General features: G+C 36.1%; 1 protein-coding gene across 1 annotated transcript in view; it reads right to left on the bottom strand.

Annotated features, from left to right (window-relative positions):
- Positions 1-439: 439 nt before the first annotated feature.
- Positions 440-26,080, bottom strand: part of SLC9A3 (solute carrier family 9 member A3) — a 49,596-nt gene continuing 23,955 nt past the window's right edge. Inside the window, exons 2-16 of the mRNA XM_036404504.1 lie at positions 24,965-25,267; positions 20,124-20,284; positions 18,100-18,178; positions 17,100-17,277; positions 16,013-16,233; positions 13,917-14,119; positions 13,036-13,125; positions 11,151-11,221; positions 8,834-8,963; positions 5,578-5,693; positions 4,846-4,975; positions 4,159-4,335; positions 3,510-3,585; positions 2,033-2,146; positions 440-687 (exon numbers count right to left, since the gene is read on the bottom strand). Of these exons, the coding sequence (XP_036260397.1) occupies positions 440-687; positions 2,033-2,146; positions 3,510-3,585; positions 4,159-4,335; positions 4,846-4,975; positions 5,578-5,693; positions 8,834-8,963; positions 11,151-11,221; positions 13,036-13,125; positions 13,917-14,119; positions 16,013-16,233; positions 17,100-17,277; positions 18,100-18,178; positions 20,124-20,284; positions 24,965-25,267 (2,297 nt within the window). The remainder of the gene's footprint in view (positions 688-2,032; positions 2,147-3,509; positions 3,586-4,158; positions 4,336-4,845; positions 4,976-5,577; positions 5,694-8,833; positions 8,964-11,150; positions 11,222-13,035; positions 13,126-13,916; positions 14,120-16,012; positions 16,234-17,099; positions 17,278-18,099; positions 18,179-20,123; positions 20,285-24,964; positions 25,268-26,080) is intronic.

The following is a 26,080-nucleotide window of genomic DNA, read 5'->3' on the forward strand; positions in this document are numbered from 1 at the left end:
ACAGCTAACTCAAGGCTTCTTAGCAACAGAGTAAAAAAATTTTATTCCTTTGAGGGAATTCTGTTACCAATTTTATCATCTAGGACTGATTAACTGGGAAGCCTGAAGCCTCTTGAAAATGTATGCCCAATATTCTGGTACGTGGAATAGTATTTTATTAGCATTTAAAATATTCAAGTGAAAACAAAGAGAAGGACCCTTATCTGCTGTAAAAGTAGCAAGGCATTGGACTGCAGTAGTTGAACAGCTCTTCTGCAGAAGGAAAATAAAAAGTGTTTTGTTAATTAAGTGAGAGGGAAATAAAAGATGTTTAGTTGTACAAAGAAATCAGGAAAGAAAGACATTTTCTGAAAGAAGGAAAAACAGAAGATTAAGTTTACTTCTCAGGATTGATAAGAAGTCTGGTTAAAAAATAAAGGTGATAATATCTTTTAAAATATTACATATGTGTTGATTCTGGGAGAAAAGATCTGGGTTGGTCCTCTGGGCCATCTGCTAACAGGAAGGAATCTGTTGATTTATTGCTGAGCCGGATTGGAGTGAGCCGTTTGAAGTTGTCTGGAGAATATGGGATCTGCACTCGGGCCCTTTGTGAGGGTACCACAGTGTCTTCACCAGATAACCATGGTGAGAACTTCATGTAGATGCTTTGGTCATCATCGGCTGAAAATACTGGGTTATCAATTCCTAAAACAAAAAATTCATGAGTGACAAATAAAAGTAATCAAAATAATTTCTTCATAATACAGCAAGATGCTTTATAAAAGGCTGTTGGAAAAAATGGGCTGATATGCTGGTATGTGTGTGACTAAGTCAATACACAGACCATTGCACACTTGGTTATAGCTAGACATATACTGGATTCCAATAAAGAGAAAAAAAATTGGTTGCCACATCAAATTTGCAATTTTGTTAGGGATATTTTGAGACAAAAAATAAAATCAATAAAAGAATTAATCAGTCCACAAGTGTTGAGCAATAGGAAGAAAAAAAAATAGCACAGCATAAAATAAGTGCAGAAAATTCAAATCAAATACATTAAAAAATGTTAAAAAAACCCCAACTTGACCACTTGACCATAAACAGATGAGTGTGAAATAGCTATGGCAGGCCATGAAACAGTCAAAAGGAAGATACAAGAGCCTGTTCATACAGTTATCAAGTTTGACAAGCTTTTACATATACATTTTACATATTACAATCCACTTATTTCTAGGTGTATTTATAAATACTCAAACATAGAATTTGTCATGCATAAACTGTATTTAAGAGACAGTGTGATGCATAAACTGCATTTAAGTGTGTCTGCCACAAGAGTACGGACACAAGTGTTTTTCTTCACTGTAGGTACCAATTACACATGAAGAAAACAGTGGCATGCTGAAAAAACTTAAACACAGAAGGGCTAAAGAGAAATACCAAATTTTATAACTCCATAAATCATATTATATGGTTCCTGTTATATATAGTTATAAGCTTCCAATCTAATATTTTGGAGTCTTTCAAGGCTGGAAATCAAGAGCACTCAGTGCTCCAGAAATGCTGCAATCTGTCCTTTTGAGTGACTTCTATAAGCCTGTAAGGATCTGATGGGATTGTGAACATAAAAGTAGAAATCTTGCCTGAAATAAGAAGAACAAAATTTATCACAATGAAGTTCCAATGCAAGTGAAAAACAATTCCAGAGGACTAGTATTGACAGGTCTTATGAGGTAAGACAATTCTAAAATAACATTTTCTGCTGCTAGAAATAATTAATGGCTTTAAAACTGGTTTAGGTAGTCATATTCACAACTGCTGTCAGTTTCAAATGTGGTGCTCTCCATACCTCCAAATATCCAAAAATCTGTACGTTAACATTAATATTCAGCAAATGTATTTTCAGATTGAACACATAAAATCACTCAATCAAAAAAAAACCAACCAACCAACCAAACAAACAAACAAACCCAGGCTAACTCATCAGCATTTCTACTACATTTTGTTATATTTGAGGGGAAAAAAAATCTTTGTAGGTAATAAATATTTTTACCAGCAGGAGCATCTGTGAAATTTTGTTTTGTCACATTAGCCAGGAAATCAACTCCTTTGCCTAGATGCAAAGTCTCATAATCATTATTTTCTTCTGATTCAGAAAACTCCAAATCTAGGGGGAAAGAAAAAAAATGCAATTTCATTAGAGATTTGTATCAGTTCTGATAGAAAATGCTATTTCCTGCTGGTTTGATGCTGTCATGATTATTAAAAATACATCTTTAACAAGGATTTTCATTGTGACACAGGTGAGCATTAGTATAATGACTAGTTTCAAACCTAATGAGGTCATTGCTGCTTTTACTGCAATAGAATAAATTTTGTAATAGCTGCTAAACCACTTGCTAAGTCTGCCTTCCAATTAAATTTTTTTGTTGTTAAGTAGATGATGATATCTCTATGCAGTGTTCTTTAATAAGACAATATTGAATGACCTACTAATGAGTATTCAGAAGGCTCTTCCCAAGCAAAGTAGTTCTAGAATATTACACTTGGGGAGCCAACCTGTACTGCTTCTCTCAGTCAAACAAAAATAACACTTAGTAAAGAATTCAAAGGTACATAAGGAAAAATATATTTGCTTGGAGCTACTGAGAAAAGATAAATCCCTCTCTATTTTCACTTGAGTTGTCTTTGAGATCAAGGAGTTACAGGCATAAACAGAGGAAAGAACACAAATCAAAGTTCGTCCAGCAGCTTTTAACCACATTTCAGTTTTGAAGTTACACATGTAATTTAAAATTGTATAACAAACATGTTAGCAACCATTGCATCTGGCAATGCCTGACACCAGTGCCAAAAAAATGGCTAAAACAGGAAAGAATTTTGGGCTTTATATGCAAAATCAGCTTTTGCTAGGAATAGTCTTCAGGCTGATCAGCTTCCAATTACACTTCCAAGCCTGATCCATGTGACAGGTCTGTTCATGGAGGGTGAAGCAGTGCTGGAACTGACCTCTGTCTACATGTTCCTTCCAAAGTTATGCCTTCCTTAAGTTATATCATGCTTGCTTAACCTCAACTCTGATTCAGACCCTTCTAAAACAGTGGACTTTAACTCAGATAAGAATGCAATCTCAGCTACTGAATTTTATATGGCTGATATCTTATGCAGACATATCCTGCTGTGATGAAAAAAAATTAGCAGCTCTGTGTACCTTATCCAAACAGAAGCTGAAATTTCATTTTTATTGTAGCCACTGCATTGTTTTGTTTACAGAATATAAATGTCATACTTTTAAAATGTGAGCAAAAAGGCCAACTAAAATTTTGTTTGTCATCCAGATTCCTAAAAAACAGCTTCTAAACACTACATTTAAGCATAAAGCAGAGCACCACTCCAAGTTCTGAGCTATGACTAGAAGTCCCTTTTTAATGCCAGATTTGCTATGCCATATCACAAATTCTTTTAGTGATGCTTTACTGGCAATGTAGCTGGTAAAATTCAGTTAATAAAAACAGTCTGTGTCTTTTTACCTTTTTCCTTCAAAGCAAAATCTTGTACTGGATTTTCTGAAGGAATGTTTCCATTTGGTATGACACTGCTATTTCTCTGAAAAGAAAGCAAAAAGTGACCAAAAATGCTGATGTCATCAGATAGCAATGGCAGTGATACCCTTTGAAATGACAAGTTCAGCAGAATAAGCCTAAAATCCATCGTAATCTTTGTTTGAAGCTCAATGTGGATGCCACTAATTTTCCACCTGCACCTGAAGTGTGTACAGACAGAGTATAAAAAGAAACTTTGGCTCTTTTTATACTGTGTGTTCTCTCTTAGTTTCACACAAATTTGGTTGAATGCTCCATGCTATCCTGCTACCTCTATCCTGCAAAATCTCCCCACAGTGTAGTAGCATGGTTCAGGGTCTGTTGTTTTTCAAGTGATCAGAAATCTCTCACCCAGAAGAAGAGTCCCAAAGCATAGAGAAGTGCAGAATGTGAGAAGATGCCCCTTGAGTTACCTCCTAGTTTTATCTCTTCTTGCTTAAGTCCTCTAAATTCATTAAGTTCTATAGGACAGAGACAAGTGCAGGACATAGGATCCATCAGAGTCCTCACTACCCTTCCCACCCATTAGTTTGTATAATAGGTGGCTACATCTGGGTCCTTGTGGAAGTATTTTTACCCTTTTTTGGCCCCGGTCTCGTTTGTGGACTTTATTGAGCTTCTTGGAATGGTTTATTCCTAGTTTGGTACTCTTGAAAGATTCTAAGCGCTTCCTCATTGTCCTATGGAAAATCTCCTTGTCTTGTTTGTCATCTTCACTGTGCATGATCTCATGTCGACTGTACAGGTGTTTGTGCTGTGGCCAGGAAGGGAAGACAATATTCATTTACTGAGAAATACAGGTGAAAGCCCTGAATCAATGCATTGAATCAGTGTCACAAAAATGTAAACAACTCTGTAAGAAAGAGTGAACTAAAGATTAGCCTGAAGGCATTAATGAAACTCCCATTTTTCTCCATGAAACAAGTCCAGGATTTTTAAGTGTGTAAGAGTGGACTGTCATTCAAAGTAAGCTTCTCCCCTGTAAAGTGTCTGAATCCCTTCAGTTTATGCACTTCATTTAATCCTGATCAGAACCTTTGCTGGACTCATTTCTGCATTCCACTGGCCCCAGTGATTTCAAAGGCACTAGTTCTTTTAAAATGCCATGTTCTTAAATGAGAAATCACACAAAGAGCCTATCTTCCTCAAGGGTGCAGATTTTGCAGTGGGTTCTCTCCTTTTGAGTTTTACTCGCAAGTTTTTGTTCCTATTTCCTCTTAGTTTTAGATTGGAAAACAGTCCAATGCTAGCCTCTGGCTCTCACCTCCTGCCTGGGTTTATACAGGTACTGCTGTAGGGTGTGATGAGCGAGGGTGTCTTCTGTGTCCCGTATGCTTTTCCTTCTCTGCTCTAAAGCTTGCATGTCAAGGCAAACTGGTCCAGCTTTTTCTCTCCTGAAGAAAAACACAAACAGTGGTTTTTAAAATCAGTAATTGCTGAAAAGGAAGAAAAAACAGGAAGATGAGGAATGAAAAGGAAAAAACAAGATGAAGTTAAAAAAAAAAAGGAAGAGTAAGAACTGGCTAAATGACAATGAGTAAAAGCCTAATGGGAAATGTGAAAAGACCATTGGTTTTTGTCTTTCAGGGGGATGTGGCATTAATTAATTTCACAGTTTACATGACACACGGTCTGTTCAATAACAGATTGATTGAAAAAGTTAAGGAAGGGGAAATTTTTTCCTTGCCTCTCTCCTTACTTTTTCTGAAGCAAATGCAGAAATAACATCTAGCCCTATATATAACAGCTGGTGAACCAAAGGCATATGAAACAACTCTAATGTGGATGTCTGCTTTATCTTACCAGCCTTTACCGAAAAAAACTGTGTGCAAAATATGACATTATAAATCCATATATACCCATTTTCTGTGGGAGAAAATATTAATTAAAGTTCAAAAAAATAGTGACTGAAGCCCCTGTAATTTGCATTTTTCAAATTTTTTAGCAGTGTTTAGATTTCTTCTCATACACCACCCCATCATTCCACATTACTTACAATAAATAAGAGACAGAGCTTTCCACAGTGCTTGGGAGTGGAGTGCTGAAATCCACATTTACCATGTTGTCTGTACTTGGAGAACGTATAAATGCCAGCGAACCTCTACGTTCTCCCTGGTCATGGAAAGAAACAAGACATATTACAGCTGTAAAAACCTAGGACAAAATGCATATCAGAATACAGATAATTTGTGAGATTGTATTTATGCAAATGGCAAAAGAGGCATGGGAAGAGTTGTATTTAGGTAACAAATAAAAACCATTTTTAGATTTTATGGTTTCTTTATGTTGAGTGACATTATCTCAACAAACAAAGCAAAGAGAAAATCTACTCCACTCTTAGAAATTGATTTTGAAGAAGTGAATGATTTCCTATGCCTTAATAGATTTGCAATTTTACTTTGTACAATGCTGCAAGCCAAGAGCATAGGAACATACATAAGGATGTTTATGTTTCAACACATTATTAGTAGCATTTTCAAAGACACAACATTAAGTTTTCTGTTCTCTACAAGACTGGAAACAGCAAATATTAAGTGGTGATAGAAGTCTACAAGACTATTAAAAAGAGATTATGACATGACAAGATGAGATATTGAAGAGACGAGATTTTCTTTCAGTTTTAAAACTGTCACAGAAGTGAACTGCTGGAAAAGCTCAGTTTTATGTCTTCATACTTTTCCCCTAAGCAAGTAATCTCTTACTTAGCTAAAAGGTATCTATTGGGTGATATTGTGGTTACACAGGCTGAAAACATCTATGGTTTTGAATCAGTGGAGTGAAATCACATAGCAGGTGTCTAGATTTTAAGCAGTAATAATCAAGAAAAATCACCTCCCTTGCAGAACAGAGATTTTATCTACATTTCTCCAATTTTAACTGTACTGTGCACCCTTTACACTTTCATATTCATGGAGCAAACCAAAAACATGTTTTCTTTTGATGTGGTAACCATATACGTATCTTGGTATGTGAGTTACCAATGGCATTAAGAAATACACTGTGGCCTCTGCAGGCAGAAAACTTGAGGTTAATAAAATTAAATTCTGGGAGACCATCATCCCATCCATTTTTGTAAGTGAATCTGACTTTCTTTTCAAATCAAGTTTAATGTTTCATACATACATCATACCATATCAGCAGTGAAGGTATTTTAGCGAGAACAAGTTACGAACCATGAGTATTTTAAGTCACTTCCCTTCAGTTGCTCTGGGTTATTTTCATTTTTCTTGGCTAAGGTTCTCCCCTCTCAACTGTAAGGAATTTACTTAAATAGAGACTGAACTCTCTCTATTCTTATTTATTATACAGATGCACCACAGCAGCAGAGTTGAAGAAAGAAAAAGATATAAAATCATTTTTAAACTTCTCATTTTCTTGCAAGTAAGAAGAGAGTGAGTAGCTGGAGGAGGCAGGTCTTTACTTGTCCTGGAAGAAATAGCTTCAATTTCAATGTCAGCTTGTAATTCATAGATATTTAGTTCAAAGATATATTTGCAAAGTGAAGTTTTCTTTTAATACATTCTTTTGATACATTGCTTTAACAATTTTTTAGTTGTTAAAGCAATGTATCATTGAAGAAAATATTCAAGTGAGAAAGGTGAAATGACTTTAGGATTCACAACTCATAATTAATTTCTACTGGAAGAAAATATGTTGCAAAACTTTTGTAGAACTTGGAGAACTTTCAATTTCTTTTTCTATTTATATCAGATCAGTAGACATTTGCCCAACAGAATTTATCTGCAAGAAACAATATACAGAAACAGAATTTGGACTAAGGTAACAAAAAGCAGTTCCCTTGTGTTTCATCTCCTAAAAAAATTATTAAACTAACTTTTAGAAATCTGTCTTTACTATATGGGATCAAAGACATTATTGGATAAAAATTCTGACTCTAAATGTGCATGTATTATTGATCTATAAAGGCCTTTGTATCTCTTAAAGATAAGAAACACTGTAATGAATCTACTGAACAGATTCTGCAATGACTCTGAACATGAGTTTCATGGTCATCCACCTCAAAGTCATCATCCAACTTTCTTCCTCTGAGGTGTGACCCAGAAATAATCACAAGAAAGAAAACTAGTTCTTGAGTTCAGATAGTCAAAAAACCAAATGGATAATTTTCAAAATCTCAAAAGGAAGAATTTGCTTGTCTTGTTGATCTATTCTCCATCTTCCATACTAACATAATTTCTGAATTTCCTCTTGTTTTCTGAATTCAATCTCCATAAATGATATGTTTCATTTGAAGAAGACTGCCTGGCTGTAGGTCATTAAAAAAAAAAGAGCTTAGCAGTATGAGTAGTATCAATGATAGTAAAAGTTTTTATTTAAATTAAAGAAATTAACTGATATATCACCTAACTGTGAAAATTAATTCCATTGGAGATTATGAGCATGGATAGATTATAATTTCAAAGACCACTTTTAAAAATATTCCATTTAAAACTAACCTTTACACTTTATCAGTACTGCACATTCATGGCTGTTTGAACTGAGGTGACTAGTTTCATACTGAAGAAGATTAGGAACACTTACACAATCGGGCAACATTACTGCACTACTCCTGCAGAAGGTCAGAAACTTTCTTCAAATCTCCTTTAAAAACTTATCCTGTTACAAGTGTTAAGTTTCCCAATTTCACAACTCTTTGATTACAATTGATATTTGTAGTATATTTTACCCTAATTACTGAATCGTGGGGGTTATGATTTCATTGAATAAAGTTACTCTTTTTTATTTTTTTTTTCTTTTGTGCATGTTACAGTGATCTGGCAGATCGAGATTAGCAGTCCCACATTTTGGCCATATATGCACATCATTTGTGATATGAGAAGTGAGTTTCTTCAAATCAGATTTGTCATCACATAGACCCACTATCCTGCAGGAGCCAGTGTCCTGTCAACCCTGTTGACGCATTTAGAAAGACAACACCCCTCCAGAATTACAGTATTTTTTTCATGTAATGAATATATAAACAAAGATATTCAGTAAAATGCAACAGAAACATACACTGAAGTACAATATACTAGCATTTGGCAATCAGGCACAATATTGAGAACTACAGCTTCTCAAAACAGCAATACTGACACTCAAAACACATTAAAAAATAAATATAGCAGAGCTGAGATGGGAATAGTTTTCCTTTAGGCATCTCCTGCAACAGATCAACTTTAGGTTATAGTACAAATTTTAAAAAAACAAATTTCAAGTGACACTATAATATGTCAACAAGTGTTCATAAGTACCTCAGCCACATAGCTAATTGCATCCTTCAAGTTGAGCTCATGGAAAACATTAAGGATTTGGTCCCTTGATTTTTGAGCAGACCTTCTCATCAGTATTTTTCTGAGGTATTTCCTATCAAAATTGGACCACCTGATAATTTAAACAAACTGTGTTAATGGCAACAAGCAATTTTAGTTTCAAAGCATTTTTAATTTAGTATAAATTATATTTTTTTAGTTAAACACTTTGAAAAAAAGGGTGAACGATGGAATGTGAGGGATTTGTGTCTTGAAGCTCTTTAATTAGTGTGTAAAGAAAGTCAAGGAAAAGCCTGCTACAGACTTATGCAGCTGTCACAAAGCATTTAATCAGGTCACTTACCCAACACTACTACAAGAGTGCTATGATTACAGTATCCCGTTTCAGAGTCAGTAACACATTTTATACCTTGGGATATTATGCTACATTATTTTTCTACTTCTGATTATGTTCAATTTTCTTCCCTTTTTGAGAAAGTTATCTGCTTTTCCCCAGGTGTATTGTAAGACAGCCAGACCAGAATGACAGTGCCCTTCAGAAGCTCTACCAGAGGGCCTTAATCATGCCACTGATGTGCTCTGCTCTGGGGATAGCAGCCATGTGTATTTTCAATTATTTCCACTTCCAAGATTGTCTGATAGTAGAATATCTGCCCTGTCATGTTTAGGGTCCAAAAGATTAAATGCTGTTGTACTTTCTTCTAACTTCCTCAACACTTCATCAAAAGGGCATGAGGCAGCTTTGGAGACTACTGCTCAGAATTACTCTATCCATCTCGCCCAATGGCCATTTTGAGTTTACAGCTTTTGATTCAGATTGCTTAAACCATTTTTTGTTAAATATTATTCACATAATTGATAACTATTCCTCTTCTCTGGCCAGAACATCTGACCAAAAGGCTCTAATTCAGGTTTCCACACCTGAACCCATTGGTGAGGATGCTAGGGGTTGCCATTTCTTTATGGAAGCAGCACTTTTATGTACATAAGAGTCCAAAAGGCAGGCTTAAGATGGTCTCATTCAAAATACATTTGTCATCAAGCCACATACTCAACCATTAATCAACTTCCAGCTATTCCTTCTGTTCTTACTCAAGGGGATTACTTTCTGACATGCAAGAGGTCACATGCTAATCTGCCATTTTAAAAGTATATCTTTGAGGCAATGTATCAAAACTGGAGACGTATTTGCCTATATTACATATAGCCTACTGAAATTTATTCCCAAAAAGTAAACTACAAACTTAAATCAAAATAAAGAAGATGTTCTCTCTGTAGTGCCTCATGAAAATTTTTTATTGCATAAACAAATGAAGAACAAAAGGAAAAGAAGGAGAATGTCTCTATAACTGGAGGCAGGTGAGCAATTCTCTTTTGAGTTCCAGTACAAGCTAGCTTCAGCCTAAGAACTGTATTGTTCTGCATGATAATGTTAAACCTAAGCTAACAGACTCAGCTTCTCGGAAAGCATTAGGGGTGTGCTCTACAGAAAGCTAACACAACCACACAGCTTTTGGATTGGAATTGGCATGTTGAGTCAGCAAGAGGCTAGCAGGTCAAAACTGTGACTATTTGCACCTATGAAATGTCCTGATTCCAGGGAGGGAATGGCCTAACTTGAAATAACGCTCTTAAGGATATCCAGATTTAATGCCCTTTTTTCCACATTTATTCATCTAGGTATGGAAGTGCGTCCATTGAAGGGTAAATCTTCACATGTACTTTAAAGGAAATGGTGTATCTTTCAGCTGAGTAATTCTGCTTCTCTCTAGATGAATCAACTATAAACAGAGGAGATGGTTCACTGTTGGTTTCAGACTAATAGGCTGAAACTGTCAGAGCAATTTCAGAGCACCCTCTGCAATAACTTTCACAGGTGTTGAACACATCCTTGTAGAGATAGGAGAAACAGCTAGCATAGTTGTAGATGAGCTTTTTTAGTGCCTCCACACATAAATAGTGTTCATGAAATGTAGTAGTACAAAGAAAAACCAACATTAACATTCTAGGTGAAAACTTCTGCAAATAATCAGTTCTCTAATCTTGAGAGAATGACCCCTGTATGTGAACTGAGGCACCTACAAAGGCATAACCTGAACTGTGGAAGAGAAAGGAAAGATTTTAGTTGTTAGGGGACAAAAATACACTGTTTTGACATTTGCTACATTTCCAGTATTTTCTGCCTCTTTAACTACGTTTAGCATCCTTGCTTTCGCTAAGCTCACAGGCTTAAAAAGTTATAATTTACAGATAATATTTCCTAGCAGTATTTCCAGATTCTAAATTGGTTACTACTTACTTGTCTCTCAGATAATGATGCCCTATTTGTCCAGAAATGTCTTCTATAGCAGAAAGAATGTGATCAAAGGCCTAGGAAAGTGAGAGTTGAATTAATATCTTTACAGAAATAAAAAAGCATAATTAGAAAATAGCTCTATTTATTTCAAGTTGTACCAAGTGACTATGCAGAATAATTTTATGGCTGATATAAAACTTTTTCCCCATTTACAGAAGTACTAACTAGTATAAGCTTTTCTTCGAAGGTCCTAAACTTTCTAATGAGTTCTTCATAAATTCACTAAATATTCTTGAATTACAAGGGTCTCAACGAGAAGGTACTCAAATCCCCATTTAAACATTTAATTTTAAAACTTTTATGGAGTCATTTTACCATCTCCATTTCTGCCCTGTTAAGTACATCTGCCACTATTAGTGTAGGTGATTATTTCAGTTGAGCAGTTTCCACAGTAATTCTTTTTAGATGTTTCAGGAGTTGATACTCCCTTCAGAGTAGAAGTAGGCAACATTCTTTTAATATCTAGGGCAAAATTTCATACTGAGTATATTATCTGGCTGATAGAAATCTGGAGGCTTAGAACTCTTGATTCAAACCAAGGCAGCTGCAGGTACAATTTGGCCTTTTGGCCTGTGTATAGTTACAACATTTCACTCTGAACATTGGAATGATTACTGCAGAATTATACAGGTGCAAGGCTTGGAACAGCAGGACTGACATTTGGCACTGGTGAGGCTGTATCTCTAGTCCTGTGTCCAGTTCTGGGCCCCTCACTTCAGAAAGGACATTGAGGTGCTGGAGCGTGTCCAGAGAAGGGCAACAAAGCTGGGGAAAGGTCTGGGACACAAGTCCTGTGGGGAGCAGCTGGGAGAGCTGAGGTTGCTAAACCTGGAGAAAAGGAGGCGCACTCTCTATAACTACCTGGAAGGATATTGTAGGCAGGTGGGTGTTGGCCTCTTCTGCCATGTCTCAAGTGAAAGGACAAGAGGAAATGGTCGTCAGTTGTGCCAGGAGAAGTTCAGATTAGATTTCAGAAAAAAAAGTTTTCCCTGAAACAGTGGTAAGCACTGGAATAATTTGCCCGGGGAGGTGGTGGAGTCAATGTCTCTGGGAGTGTTCAAGAGCTGTCTGGGTATGGTACTGGGGGATATGATTTAGAAGTAACTATGGTAGTGATGTGTTCATGGATGGACAGGATGTTCTTGAAGACCTCTTCCAACCTTGATGATTCTGTGATGTCTTATAGTCTCCCATCCTTTAACCAATATTTATATTGAAAAGTTATGTTTTCTTTTACTTAAAGAAAACTTCATAATGTGGTGTGTAAGTCAATTGGAAGAGTTTGTGTTTGAAAATATTCTAAAAGGGTAAAGAAATCCTGGGACACAACATTCACTCTGAATTAAATTGTTGTCATTAGTCTGGAATTTCAGTATATAATTATTCTGTACTGGGCAGCAGAGTATTTTTCTATGTAATATGCAAACTAAAAAGCCTGCTTTCATACCTTTTCCAAAAATTAAATTTTTTAGAAGGAAAAATGAATTTTTTTGGACATGCTTTGCCCTAGCAATTATCAATCATCCTCCTCTTTTAGATGAAGACAAAGAAGCATATTCCATCTGTGCTGTTTCCCCAGTACTCCAAGCCTCATTGAATTCTCAAATGAAAGACCAGAACTTTCATATTAATATCCTTTCACAGGACTTCAACCATAGAGAAACAGCAATGAACAAATAAGTTTTGAAATGTTTGAAGGATTTTGTTCTTGAAATTTGATAGCCCACTCCTTTACAAAAAAAGACATTTTCAGTAACAATTTTTTTTCTCTTAAGGTGCTCTGTAAAAATGAAAAAGATACCATGAGGTTTTTTTTTAAACATCTTACTCTGCCATGAAGTTTCTCATTCAGTTTTGGTTCTCTGTGTTCAGTTTTCTTCACTTTCAGCCACTGTACCAAAGGTTTGATAGTCAGTCCCTGAGGATTGAAACATGACAATAAATGCTTGGACTTTCCTCCAGCTGGTTAAACAGAAATAAAGCACATTTGTGTTTTATTTGGTGGTTCTCATACTTTCTCAGTTGATTTATATTCCTTCTAGAAGATAAAATAATATGGTACCCTTAGTTCCTATTACAAAGGTTTGAAAAGAAAACAGTGGAAAAATATATAATCTATAAGAAAAATATGGTAGTGGAAGAAGTGTTTCCTATGCCACTGAATGTGATCTTTTCTCCACAAATCAGGAGTTTGTGAACAGAACTAAATTTTCTGTAATACACTTCAAAAAATATTCTAAGCTGCTATCAACTGACATATTTTCATTTAAATTACTTTTTTTCATCCAGAAAGTGCTATTTTGTTTGGATGTTAAATAGTTTCTTGTCCCAGTGCTTGCTGCTATGTTTTAAAACAAGGACTGAGGCTCAGGTAGATCAGCTTAATGATTGTATCTGCCCGTTAAAAGCACTGTTCCCTATAGTTATTCACATGAGGTGAAGGATGTTTAATCAGATATTAACTTGGCACTATTAATACCAAGCTGCCAAGACTGAACAATTTTTAGGACAGAGGAAATTGTGTTTTGCCCCATGTGGTCCCACATCAAAACATAAAATAGGATCTTTGTTACTAAAATTACAAATTCAATTATGTTTTCAGTTCAGTGAAACAATATGCAACCTTCAGCTGAGAACTGCTTTAAGCATTCAGTACATTTGGGGGACTCCTTCTCCTTGCAAGAAGCATGTGTAAGAAGTTAAAATTACCTGGAATATAACAGTAAAAAACACAACAATGATAGTTGTGCTGACAAACAGCTTTCTTTCTTTCACTTTATTCCCATCCAGAAGTGCAACAAGAGCAAAAGCCACTGCTCCTCGTAGCCCACCATAGGACATCACCACCTGGTCTATTATCTCCAGCTGGACGGTTCTGTAGCGGTTAAGAATCCACGTCTGTATAACCACGCCTATAACAAACAAATTTCAGCATGTCTAGAAATACCCTTATGGAATGTCAGTATCCCAGCTGTGAGTAACAGAAATGGTGCCACCAGACTGCCATTATAACAATCTTCACCACCTAATTCCCCCTTTTATCACTGTGTTGTCCACTTGGTGCCTTCTCATTACATCGAGCCGAAGGAATTAGGTGAAGCTGTTTCTGTGAGCCAGCAGCTCTTCTGAGAGTGCTGCCCTTTGGCACAGGCACTCCAGGGAAAGTTCTGCCATGTGCTGGCATTTAGAAATTCAGTTTTAGGTTTTCTAGCACTGTAATCGGTGATATGCACAGGGTTGGTTAACAGAAACAGGTTAAAACAGCACTGATTTAGGGAGTAAGTACCCTTTGCAAATCACTGAAAATTACATTTTATAAGACAAGTCATAGTCTTATGAAGGGTTGTTTAGTTATGCTAACACTGTCTCCACACCTACAGGTGAGATGCTGCCTGCTGCAGGAGACCTAAGGCTCTAGCTATCTCACTGTATCCCAGAACTCCCTCCATACAGAGGGAAAACAGCTTCACCACTCCTGTGACTGGCATGGCATGTGGTTCCCACTGCAGCAGGCCAGGGCTGCTAACCAGTGCAAAACAGTTTCTTCTCTTTTTAGAGAACTTTGAACTTCTCACTGTAAGAAGGGCCTCCGAGGAGGGGACCTTGGAAATTCTACCAATCTGACTCCTCCAGGGAATGAGAACTGCAATTATGTAAGGCCCGATATCATCCAGTATTTAGTAATTTGTCAATGTCCAAGATCAATTACTTTAGTGGGTGCTTATTGTTATTGCTGAATATTTTCTATTTACTTATCATCACATCTATTACAGGATTGTTAATCACTTATTTGAGGAATAGAAAAAGAGTCAAAGACAAGACCCGGAAAACTCTTTTAAAACACCTCAGGCACATTTGCAGTTACTGAGAGGCAGCTAAATGAACAATGCTTGCAGAATATTTAGAAAAGGAGGGCAGGGAGGTAGGCAGTTCATTCAGCTCAGGAGCTTCTAGAGAGAATAAGAGCACAGAATCTAGGAAAATTGCCAGCTAGATAGATGTGTGACCTGTCATTTGAATTTAAGTCAAGGCAAATAGGCAAATAAGCTGGTTTAATTTTTTTCCCAGGCATAAGTACATACACCAAATTGCCATGTGTGTTACTCTCTACAAGTATTTCATTCTACAACTTTTTTGGGATTTTAGCAAAACTACAGCAGAACTATGTAGCTGGGCAAATCGTCGTTGGTATTTTGAAATGTTTGCGAACTTATATAAACCCAGTAAATTGACAGTAGGTAATCTCTACCTGCCACAGCCTTAATTACTCAGTTTTTCATCAGTCCCTGAGAATTATTTATTAAGCCAGAGAACCTGCAATGTTATTATGTATGGTCTGATATCACTGTGTGCCCAAAACCTGAAGTCAACCATAACATTAGCTTAAGACAATCTCTTTAGTGCCAAATTGAAAGAGCTGAAGGAAAGATATGGCTGACAAGAGTCACATCTTTTGTTAGGCTGCAAATTAAAGAACAAAGTCCATTTTACTGGGAGATTTTGCCAGTACCATTTGCTGGGTCAACAAAGGTTAGCCACTGAATGATTCGTGTTAATGGCTGGGCTACTCATGTTCTCAAACATCATCAGAAATTAAATTCTGCTATATTTTCAGCATATGACAGAACTTACTGTAGAGCTTACTCTACTACTCTAATCCAAATCCAACAATAAATTCAACCAAAATAAATGGAATGTTTTAAAAGGAACAAACCTAGAACTCCAAATATTTTTTGAGGAGAGGGCTAAAGAATATGTGATTGCATCAGCAGTACAATGCAAGAACAGGAAGGTCACTCTCTTACCAATAACTCTATATACTGAGATGAAGACCAGAGTCAACAGAATAAAAGCCGTATTCCAAGTCCAGATCTCTGGATCCACAGCTGAAATACCCAGGAACATGAAGATGATAGTTTCTGCTCCACTGGCTAGCATTTTCATAGTATATCTTACAGTTGTAGAAGACTGTTCAGATATGTTAGCTTTGACATATTTCTGACAGCAAATGCCACAGAAGGTTATCCTAGAAAAAGAAGCATTGTTCAGAAAATGTGTTGCAACATTTAATATTACTTCCATCTGTCTGTCACATAGTGATAAAAACCCACTATTAATTCCTAAGAAAAGATACATTCATGAGCACTTGTGAAGTCTACCCTTGGTAAAAAGCATATCTCAAACATACATGCTGATGTAACCTCAAGTGGCCTGAAGACAGCATTTCATTAGAACATAACAGGATGCAATTCTCTTCAGATTACCATACTGCTTTCACTGCAAATTTCTAAACCTTGTTTACATTTGACATAATCTTAAACTAATGATCTGTTTGCAGAAAGATTTTCAGAACTTGAATACACTTGCTTGTCATGTTTGTATCATCTACAAATATGACAAGCAAAACTGAGAAGAAAGGTATGCTGGGAATCAATGTAGACTAAGAGAAGAAAGACCACAGAAGTACTCAAGCCAAAACAGGCAACATTTAGGCAAACCTTAATGGCCAGCCAAGACAGAGAATAGTGACATTTACACAGCACCTTAGAAAAATATTGCTTTAGTCTCAAGTTATAGGGAAAGATGTCAGCACAAATGGACAACTGTTAAGTCTGAAGTATTATTAATAACAGAGAGGAAAGAGTCATGTCTGTATTTTGCAAGAGTTCTTGTGTTGCTCAGCAGATACTGAAAAACTTGCATTCCTTTTCAAGGCTGAATGACAGGATTGGTAAATTATAATCTAGTGCAGTGTGAACATAGTATTGTCCTGCATAAATTTTATGTCATATTCTATAGTTTTCCCATATAATTTAGGTTTTCCTTTCAATGTTTTTAAAAACCATATTCCCTTCTCATCCCCTTTGTAGGCAGTAATAAAAAGAGACTTACGCTAAGATGGCAGAAAGAGAAAGCATCTCTGCTGTGAGGTAGGATAGGTAGGAAATGATAAACACAAATCCAGGTTCAATGATCCTCACGTGCTTGGTGAAACGACTGACCAATGAGAGCAGGAATGCAAAGATAATGCCAACCAGTGTCCCACCGAGGCTCACCACAAAGAATGACACTGAAAAACAAAACACCTAACACAACTTAAACCATAGAAATATAATGGTTTGAACTAGTTCTCTTCCAGAGAGAGGACAGCAAATGACCAGTAAATCACAGAAAAATTTGGAGGATATGTCAAATTAATTTCTAGGCTCAAGGCTTTTGAGCACTTGGTACATGAATGTAGAGTTCTGTAGAAAAACAAGGCTACTTCTGTTAAGCCTCACCATTTTACTTTTATTCAAACCCACTGCATTTCTGTATACTATTTTTTCCATGTTCTGTAAACAATTGTTTTTGACAAAAACATATTATAGAATATGACAAAGTCACTATTAAAACATTTATTCATAAGATAATTCAATTTCATTTCATGCAATGCTTGGAATGGGAAAGAGTGACTAATTTTTCCGGGAAAATTTCTTGATAGTTACTGGCAAACGTTGCTTAATGGTGATCAGTGATAGGGAGTGGCAATGCCTGTATGCAGTATGGACTTCCCTGGAATGCAGGGAGAGCATAGGCTGACATTAGGGAAATGCAATTAAATACAAAGAAAAGATATATAGCTGTAAGGTTTGGTATTCTCAAGAACTGAACTCCACATCTGTTGAGTTTCCTCAAAAGAAAACAGATCTGATTAAGTTTCCCAAATATTCAGGAGCGTTTTATTTATTTATTTTCTTAAGACATTTGCCTATGCCATAAGAGTGTGTGACTATGAGTAATAATCAAAAGGGCTGAAAAATAACAGTTACCAATAGCATAATAGTAATATTTTGTTTAAAGTACTGCATATATACACCAATTGTGTGATACAGAATTCACTTCTACGCACCTATGCCTTTGAGACATTCAATCCCCGTCACATTTGTTTCACCTATCGCAACAAAAGAGTCAAACACATTGTACAGCACCTGGAAAGAAAAGTAGACCAATTTAATAATTGCTCCTGAATTGAGCCTACTAAAATAATCTCCTTAGGGGCCTCATCATTATGAAGTCTGAAATTGAGTTTGACTGAAGGAAATTCTGTCTCGAAGAAGAATTTTATATTTTCTCAAAATAAAAGAAATGCAGTAGGCCAAGAAAAACAAACACCTCACAGCAATACATTTCTTCCTTCAATATGTCCCCTATGTATAAGAAGCATTGTTACATATAGATGTGTTTTCTAAAGCACTTCTCACTGTAAAATCCAGGTATTTGGAAGATTCATTTACTCACATGTATAAGATAAATAAGATATTTAATAAGACAATAATAAGATGCTAATAATAAGATACTGAATTGAAATATGATTACTAAGTTGAACAAAAAAGAGAATATAATGATTGTGCTAAAATTTTTTAAATAATTGACTAACAGTGATTGAGCTGAAAGTAATGAATTCACCTTATCCATACCTGTGCCTAAGGAGGTTTATGAGTATCATTTTTGAGACATACCAATTTTATCTGCTCTTAGTTCTTCCAGTGGTGAATGAGAACTTTACTATGGCTTTCTCAGCTTTCCTTCTTGCAGCTAAACTTGATAATTCTTATCGCGTTCACCCAGTCACGGGATACAGGTTACTTTTCTTCTGTAACAGTAGTCTTTTACATATTTATGTTTAAAGAAAGCTATACCGTCCACTTTCTTCTGTCTTCCAGTCATTCATTTTTCAGAGTAGTAACTCCACTGTTTCAAATTTCCTTATAGGCTGTGCTTTCTACCTCTGGATCATACTTGCTCTTCTGTTTTTTCATCAATGAACAAGCAAACTTTCTTTTATTTGTAGACTGCTTGTGTTCATTTCACAGTAAAATCTCCTTTCCTTTTGAAAGCCAGCGATGTTGATACCTGAGTTCATCAGAGGTTTATTTTAATTTTGGCAATACCTCAGAAGCACTAATGATACTGATATCCAAGGGCAATTAGGTTTCTCTGGAAGCCATACTGTCATCTTCAAATTCATGTGAACAGTTAGGCTGCTGTCAATGACCTTGGAGTGCCTTATCTCCTTGGCTGCAAAAAGTTAAGTCACTGAGCCTCATGAACATGTCTTACCCTCCCTTGCAGACAGGCAGGAGCAGGAATTGTAAATGATCCAAAAGTGAACTGAAGCTGCACAGCAACCTGGTTGCGTAGCATCTTTCTGCCTTAGGACTTCCTGGTCCCTGACCACTAGTACTCCACTACAAAATTATTGACAATTTTATTCAGGGAAAAAAAAAAAAGTGTGAAAAGGTGTTTCAATCAAAATAAAAATCAGTAGACGTCTGTGATTCTGCTACATCTATTAAAGCTTTTCTAAATTTAAAAAAATGTTTGAAAAAAAAAATCAGAGACTTTCTAAAATGTCACACTTATTTTTCCCCAAATTGGCTCTTTATTATATATGTGTTTGATAAACATCTGATCAAAGTAAAACTAAGGGAGAAGCATAAACACTTTGGAGAGTATTCTCTCTCTCACTGGCTGAGGTATGTATATAAATTATGGGCATAACACAAATATAGAGAAAAATGTATGTGCATTAAAAAATAAGAGCAAAGGAAGGCTTAAAATCCCTGGAACTGATTTCATTAAGTCATGAAAGCCCTACTTAAAGAGCAAAGGCAAATAAACCATGCACCCCTGAAACTTCATTTGGAGTGTCTAACCCAGGACTGTGTGTTTTATGTCACTTACCAGCTCCAAATAGCTTTCATGCTCAAATATCTGATGTTTTTAAGCAAGTCAGAAAACACCATGAGCTGCACTGCAGTAGCCCATAAGTAGATACACATAGAAGGTACAGTGTTTCTTTAAAGGGGAAAATGCACTTCAGAAGAAATCCCCTTCGAGTTACGTTGACTTTGGGATATATAATTTACTTACCACAGTTACAGCATCATTCAGAAGTGATTCTCCAAAAACAATGATGAAAAGAACTTCATTGACATGGACTTCTTCAAACACTGCCAGAACAGCTACAGGATCCACAGCGGCAATTAAGCTGCCAAAAAGGAGGAAGTCCAGCAGCCCAGACTTCAGTTCACCTTCAAAACCAAAGCAAACAAATTATAAGCAGAATAATCTCTGTATTATCATTAGCAACGACAGACTGGGATGTTACAGATAATGCCAAATACTGGAAAATAGAGATGCCAAGGTATCAACTTGAAAGCGTATTACAGTGACTCCTTAAAAAGTTCTGCACTGAGTCATATTTTATCCTGCAAGTTTTATTGGATTCAGCATTGACCCATGTGGATCAAAGTTACTTCTGGAAGCAGGACCAGTACTGGCCTGCTCTTGTTACAAGACGGTTCCAGATCCAAACTAGCTTTCTATTTGTGTGTGGCATGGTTTGTCTAACTTGACTAAATTATCCCAAGATAGCTGAGAACTCACAATATGTTAAGAGGACCATACCAGCACTTTTGAAGTAAATGTTCCAAAATATTTCATGTCACAGGTCAAATTTGAGTTTTGGTTACTAAGAACTGCTACAGTGGTGTTTAACTGCACTCAGTACAACAGAACACCAATTGTGGCCTCCTTACTCACTCATAGGTGTGGTTAAGCTACTTGTTCCCAAATTAGGATTCATGAGGCTGTTAAATTGTCTGCAAGTAGACCATAAAAATAGATGAAGGACCAAAATGTACCTCAACATGTTTGTCTTGTAGCCCCTAAGGAATTTTGGCAATGATTTCAAAAGTTTTGAAGGTACAAAACTCTGGTGACAGTGTAACCCAGTATTTTTTTTAACCTGCTTTTAGTTATTAATGTTATTTTGTTCAGTTATACAAACAGACCAAGGCAAGCATTCACTGTCATTTTAAAAGTAGCAGAAAAAGAAAAGTAGCATAGCCACAAAAAATGCTTTGCTCAGCTTCCTAAACACCTAGCAAAATCTAGTCTCCTCATGAAATCAAAAGTGGAAACCTAGTCATTTTCTTTCTAGGGAAAAGATTTCTGAGCAGTAAAATTCCCTTTGTGTTCATCAATGGATGGAGGAAGCAAGGTTCAAGAAGAAGTGATGTTGCCAAAAATTATATGAGAAAGAGCAAAGAAGGAACAGGTTGAGAATTCATTCCTTAAAACACAATGCAGAGGCCCATGCCCAAAATTATCAGGCATGATTTCTACAGGTAAAGAATAAATTCATCTAATTAAATGGTTTTGAAGGATGAGTCAGACAATGACAGTCAGTAGCCATAGCCACAGAATCAATAGCACCTGTAAAGTACTTCCAGAACAACATGGCTACCCCTCTAGAAAGAACACTGAAAGGTAATTTTTCAAATTCAAAATGGTTTGTGCTTAGAATGTAAATGAAACAGAAACCAGATTCCAAATAGTTTTGATACAAAATGTCATAGGCTTATTTACTCAAGAAAAGGATACTTGTATGGGTAGTCAGAGGCAGGAGTAAGCAACACCCTGTTATATGTAAGAATGCCCAATATTCTGGTGGAGCTGCAGATGTATATATTCTCTTAGCTACTATCTGCCAATCAGAATATCTACAAGGTTTCCGTACAGTTTGTAGGGATCTTGGTATGGCCCTGAAAACAGAAATTCATAGCTTGCACAGATGTATAACTACCTTATTTTTTCAAGAAGATAAATAGTCTTGTTCACACTTGGACCTATGGGGCTGTGAACAAGGACTGAGCCTATCAGTTTTAGTGTGCAAGTGGGGTTGAGGCAGTGACCTTAAGTCTGTGCCAAAAATTCTGAGAACAGCCTTGAACCTAAATCTAAGCAATGGTTCCACCAAATATTGTCCTTCTCAAGCAGGCCTAAGGAAGGAACAAGCCCAATGACAACAACTATCAGATATCAGGGTATAATAGAACATAAGGTTTGAAAATAAATTGGCTCACTGAGATTGCTAATCTTTTTTATGTGTTACCAATTATAATCATTGGTACATTCTTTGAAGACTTGCAAATCTAGTAAGCAAACATTTATGGGGAGATTAGGACACATCTATAATTCCTACAAAGCACTGTCAAGAAGCCTGTAGTTTCTAAATCAGACTTTTATTTAGAGTAATAACAGCAGCTATTTTCAATTGGTACATGACCATGGCTTCCTCCAGCTCATCAGTGACACCTAAGATACGTTCACTGAGCCCAGTTTAAGACTTTTAGACACACTCAGCATGTTGCAGCTATGCTTGTAGATTGTACAGGAAAAACTGTTCTAAAAATTAGTCACAACCACAATACTACAAGTGTCAGTTCTCCAGTGGACAGTGAACAGTTCACTGCAATCAGCAATTATGTAATTCTTCCTATTCTGTGGAAGCAGACTGATATGACTAATGGTTAACAATTAATGTGCTAATCTTTTTTTTTCAGTTCCAAAGAAGGATTTCTTCATCATTATCACCTTCTCCATTTTTCTTCTGCAAATGATTATATCTCAAAGGTATTAAATGCCAACAAAGAGCTGATTTTATGTTTATTTATGTAGGAAATCTATGCAATCCAGTTTGGATTATGCATTCTTATATTGATGGACAGTACTACAACCCCACTGAATGTCAAAGCTAGATGTCATTTGGTTTTAGTTCATCTTAGTTTGTAGCAGATTTACATTTCTACATTTTAATGATATTACTTTTATCATTATTCACTTCAATTGTAGAACAAATGGGATAGAAATAAATATAAGCCATGGAGCTTCAACCAGAAGGTACTATGAACTCTTCTAGAAACTGAGCAACTCAGCATTCTTCTATCTTCAGCAAGTAACAACAGAAAGGTTTTTCACAGTGTGGTGGTCAGATCTTGTTGACCTCTTGGAGGTTAACACAAATCGATTTAGTAGATTAGTAAGTCTGTGTCATGTTGATATTTTACACTCCTACTCAGCTTTGCTGGAGAATGACATGGTTTGAATCAGGGACAGCCTTGTCTGAACTCTTGTAGGTCTTCATGGCAAAGACAGGTCCCCACAGTACACAAATAATGTTCTTTCTAAACATTAAAGTTTGCCACACATGTCAATTTATCGTTCACCTTTATTAACATCCCCATATTTATCTTGTAGAGCTCTAGCTGTGACCTGTGGTAGGGGCTGATTGCCCTGTGTAGCTGTAAGCTCAGAGTTCTAGTATGCATTGTCACTAAAAGATTCTCATACTGATGAAGCAGAACATATAACCATCAAACCCAGCTTTTGCAGTTAGTCATGAGTTGTTTACAGATTGGGAGGAGAAGACTAATTTAAGTGAATTTTCCTGCTAAAATAGTTTTTTTGGGAAAAGAGTCAACTTTTCTATTTCACACGTTGTAAGGAAATCAATCCTTTCCATTTAATGACTTATAGCAACATATTTTTAAAGTAATTATCATACATTATATTTCCAATAACAGTTTTTTTAAGAAAATAATTTTGGTCCTATTTTTAAATAGGACCAAAGCATCTTGGTTCCAAGCATGTTGGATATATAAATTAAGAAATCCTTTTCCAGTTTGCAGTAGAAATATCCCTGTCATACATTTTCTTTCTGAACACCTTTTAATTATAAACATGATATTGCGGATTAAATATGTTGCTTAAAGCACAGTAAACCTCTTATCTACCTAAAAAATGTCAAAGATTTTTGCATCTGAGCTGTCTCCTCTGTATCTTCTTAAGAAAATATTACTGCTTCTAAAATAAGAGTTATAATAGATATCTAAAATGTATCCATCATAGCTGTCTATATTACAAACATCTGCAATTACTAACATGAGTCTTAAATGAAAGTAGAGATTAAATACTGCTGTTCTGTGCCTCTTCTAGCAGCCCTGTGCCCTTACATCACAGTGTAATTAAGCCAAATATGTCTTGGAATCATAGAATGGTTTGTGCTGGAAGGAACTTCTTACACCCTCCAGTTCCACTACCTGGGACACCTTTCACTAGACCAGGTTGCTCAGAGCCCCATCCAACCTGGCCTTGAACACTGCCAGGGATGGGTCATCCACAGCTCCTCTGGGAAAAGCACAAGCAATAGGAAACCCTCACATTTTGGATTTGTGGTCTAGGAAATTGTGCGTCAGCCACCCTTTCAAGCCCCTTTGGACTGCTCCCATTAAAATGGCTTCCTTTTTTTCTTTTTTTTTTTTTAGTAAGACATCTACTACTTCATTCTGTAAAACTTCTAGATCTTGTTACAATTTCCAGACTCAGAAGATGCAAAAGAGATGGATAGATGGGTCATGCATATATATCCACTCAGTAGCCTCTTAATATTGGATAACCCTTACTATAAATAACACTTAATTGCATTAATAATATTAAATACAATAATAACATTTAATATTAAATAACAGTAAAAATAACACATAATACTAAAGCTGACTTCAGGAAGACACTTTCATTTCAGAGTAAATTTTAAGGTTTCTATCACAGCAGAAAGAAACAAGCCCTTTAGTGTGTATTTTTTCCAGATGTCCATTAGAGAAAGAATCCTGAGCTTTATCCTGAGAGTGTACACACACATTTAGAGCAGGACATTATAAGAGACACGGATTCAAGTAGCTTTTATACTTTTGTTAGGGAAGATTTTTCCCTAAGGAAAAGGTCATTTTTAAATTTGATAAAGATATTACAAATTGCTCCCATTAAAATAAATTTTTTCTGCTAGAAAGAGTTGTTACATTGTAACTTATCACCCATCTAACAGTATCTACGATGGCATTCATAATTGTGTCTTCACAGATCAAACTTACCCATTATTCCCGTCAGATAGACACCATAGAGAGATAAACCGGTTGTGGCAGCATTCCAGACTGTCCCAATAACAGCATATAAAAGGATGGAGCCAAGATTTCCGAAAAACAATCTATTTGGCATAAAATATCCAGCATCCAAAACAATGGGGGGCAGCAAATAGAAGAAAAATACAGTTGGTGTCAGGGAGAAGGAGGCAAGGTGATCTGCTGCCCATACAATGCCACCGAGGAAAAGACCAAGGACAATCAGCAGAGCACTTTCTGGAACCACCCGAGTGACTTTGTGGGACAAGTGGAAAACTGCAGGGAAACACAAAAACAGTGAGTCAGAAATGAAATGGAGGAACAATTTGAGCAACAACCGTTGATAGCTGGCAATTTTGAATCCACACAAACTTTTTGCCTTTACTGTGATTAGATGCAAAAGTGTGCGTGGAATGTTTGGGAAACAGACACTTATGGAATAAAAAAAAAAAAGGAGTCGATCTTCAGATTTTATCCAGCATATTTTAACTTATATGAAGCCAATATTCCATGACATTTATATCCTTCATTGGATTATCTTCTCTTAACAAGATCTCTTAGGGAAAGATGATGTTCTGTGCAAAGCAGTAAGTGCAAGGCTGAAAAGCAATGGAGAAGTCCTGGAAATGTATGATATTATGGTTTATTTCTGTAACTAAAAATACACATCCAGCCTCCTAATTATTGTCTTTAAAAATGATCAGTTTATGAACAGGCTTATTGGAAGATGTGATAAGGATGCTGCAAGAACTAATTTCAAGACAACTCTTTTTAAATGTGTAAATATTCTGATAATGTAGCCTGCAGCAGGAAAAAAAATGAAGCTTATGTAATGGGAAATCCTTTTTGAGCCTTTTCTTCAAGACATCCCTAATAAGGATTTCTTATAATTCAGAGGCTTTCTGAAGGAATTGAGGCTTTAGTGGTTCCTTCAAATATGTATTTGTGCGAAATGGTTCTGCAGTAGGCTGCTTTGCTTTGTATAAGGTGTCACAAAATTTGTATATTACAATAGTCTGTAAAATCTGTTAATAAAGACAAAGAATATATGGTATCTATCACAGCAAAACATGTAACAGTATGGTGTAG

This window comes from Molothrus ater, chromosome 1 (assembly GCF_012460135.2).
Source record: "Molothrus ater isolate BHLD 08-10-18 breed brown headed cowbird chromosome 1, BPBGC_Mater_1.1, whole genome shotgun sequence".
NCBI lineage: Eukaryota > Metazoa > Chordata > Aves > Passeriformes > Icteridae > Molothrus > Molothrus ater.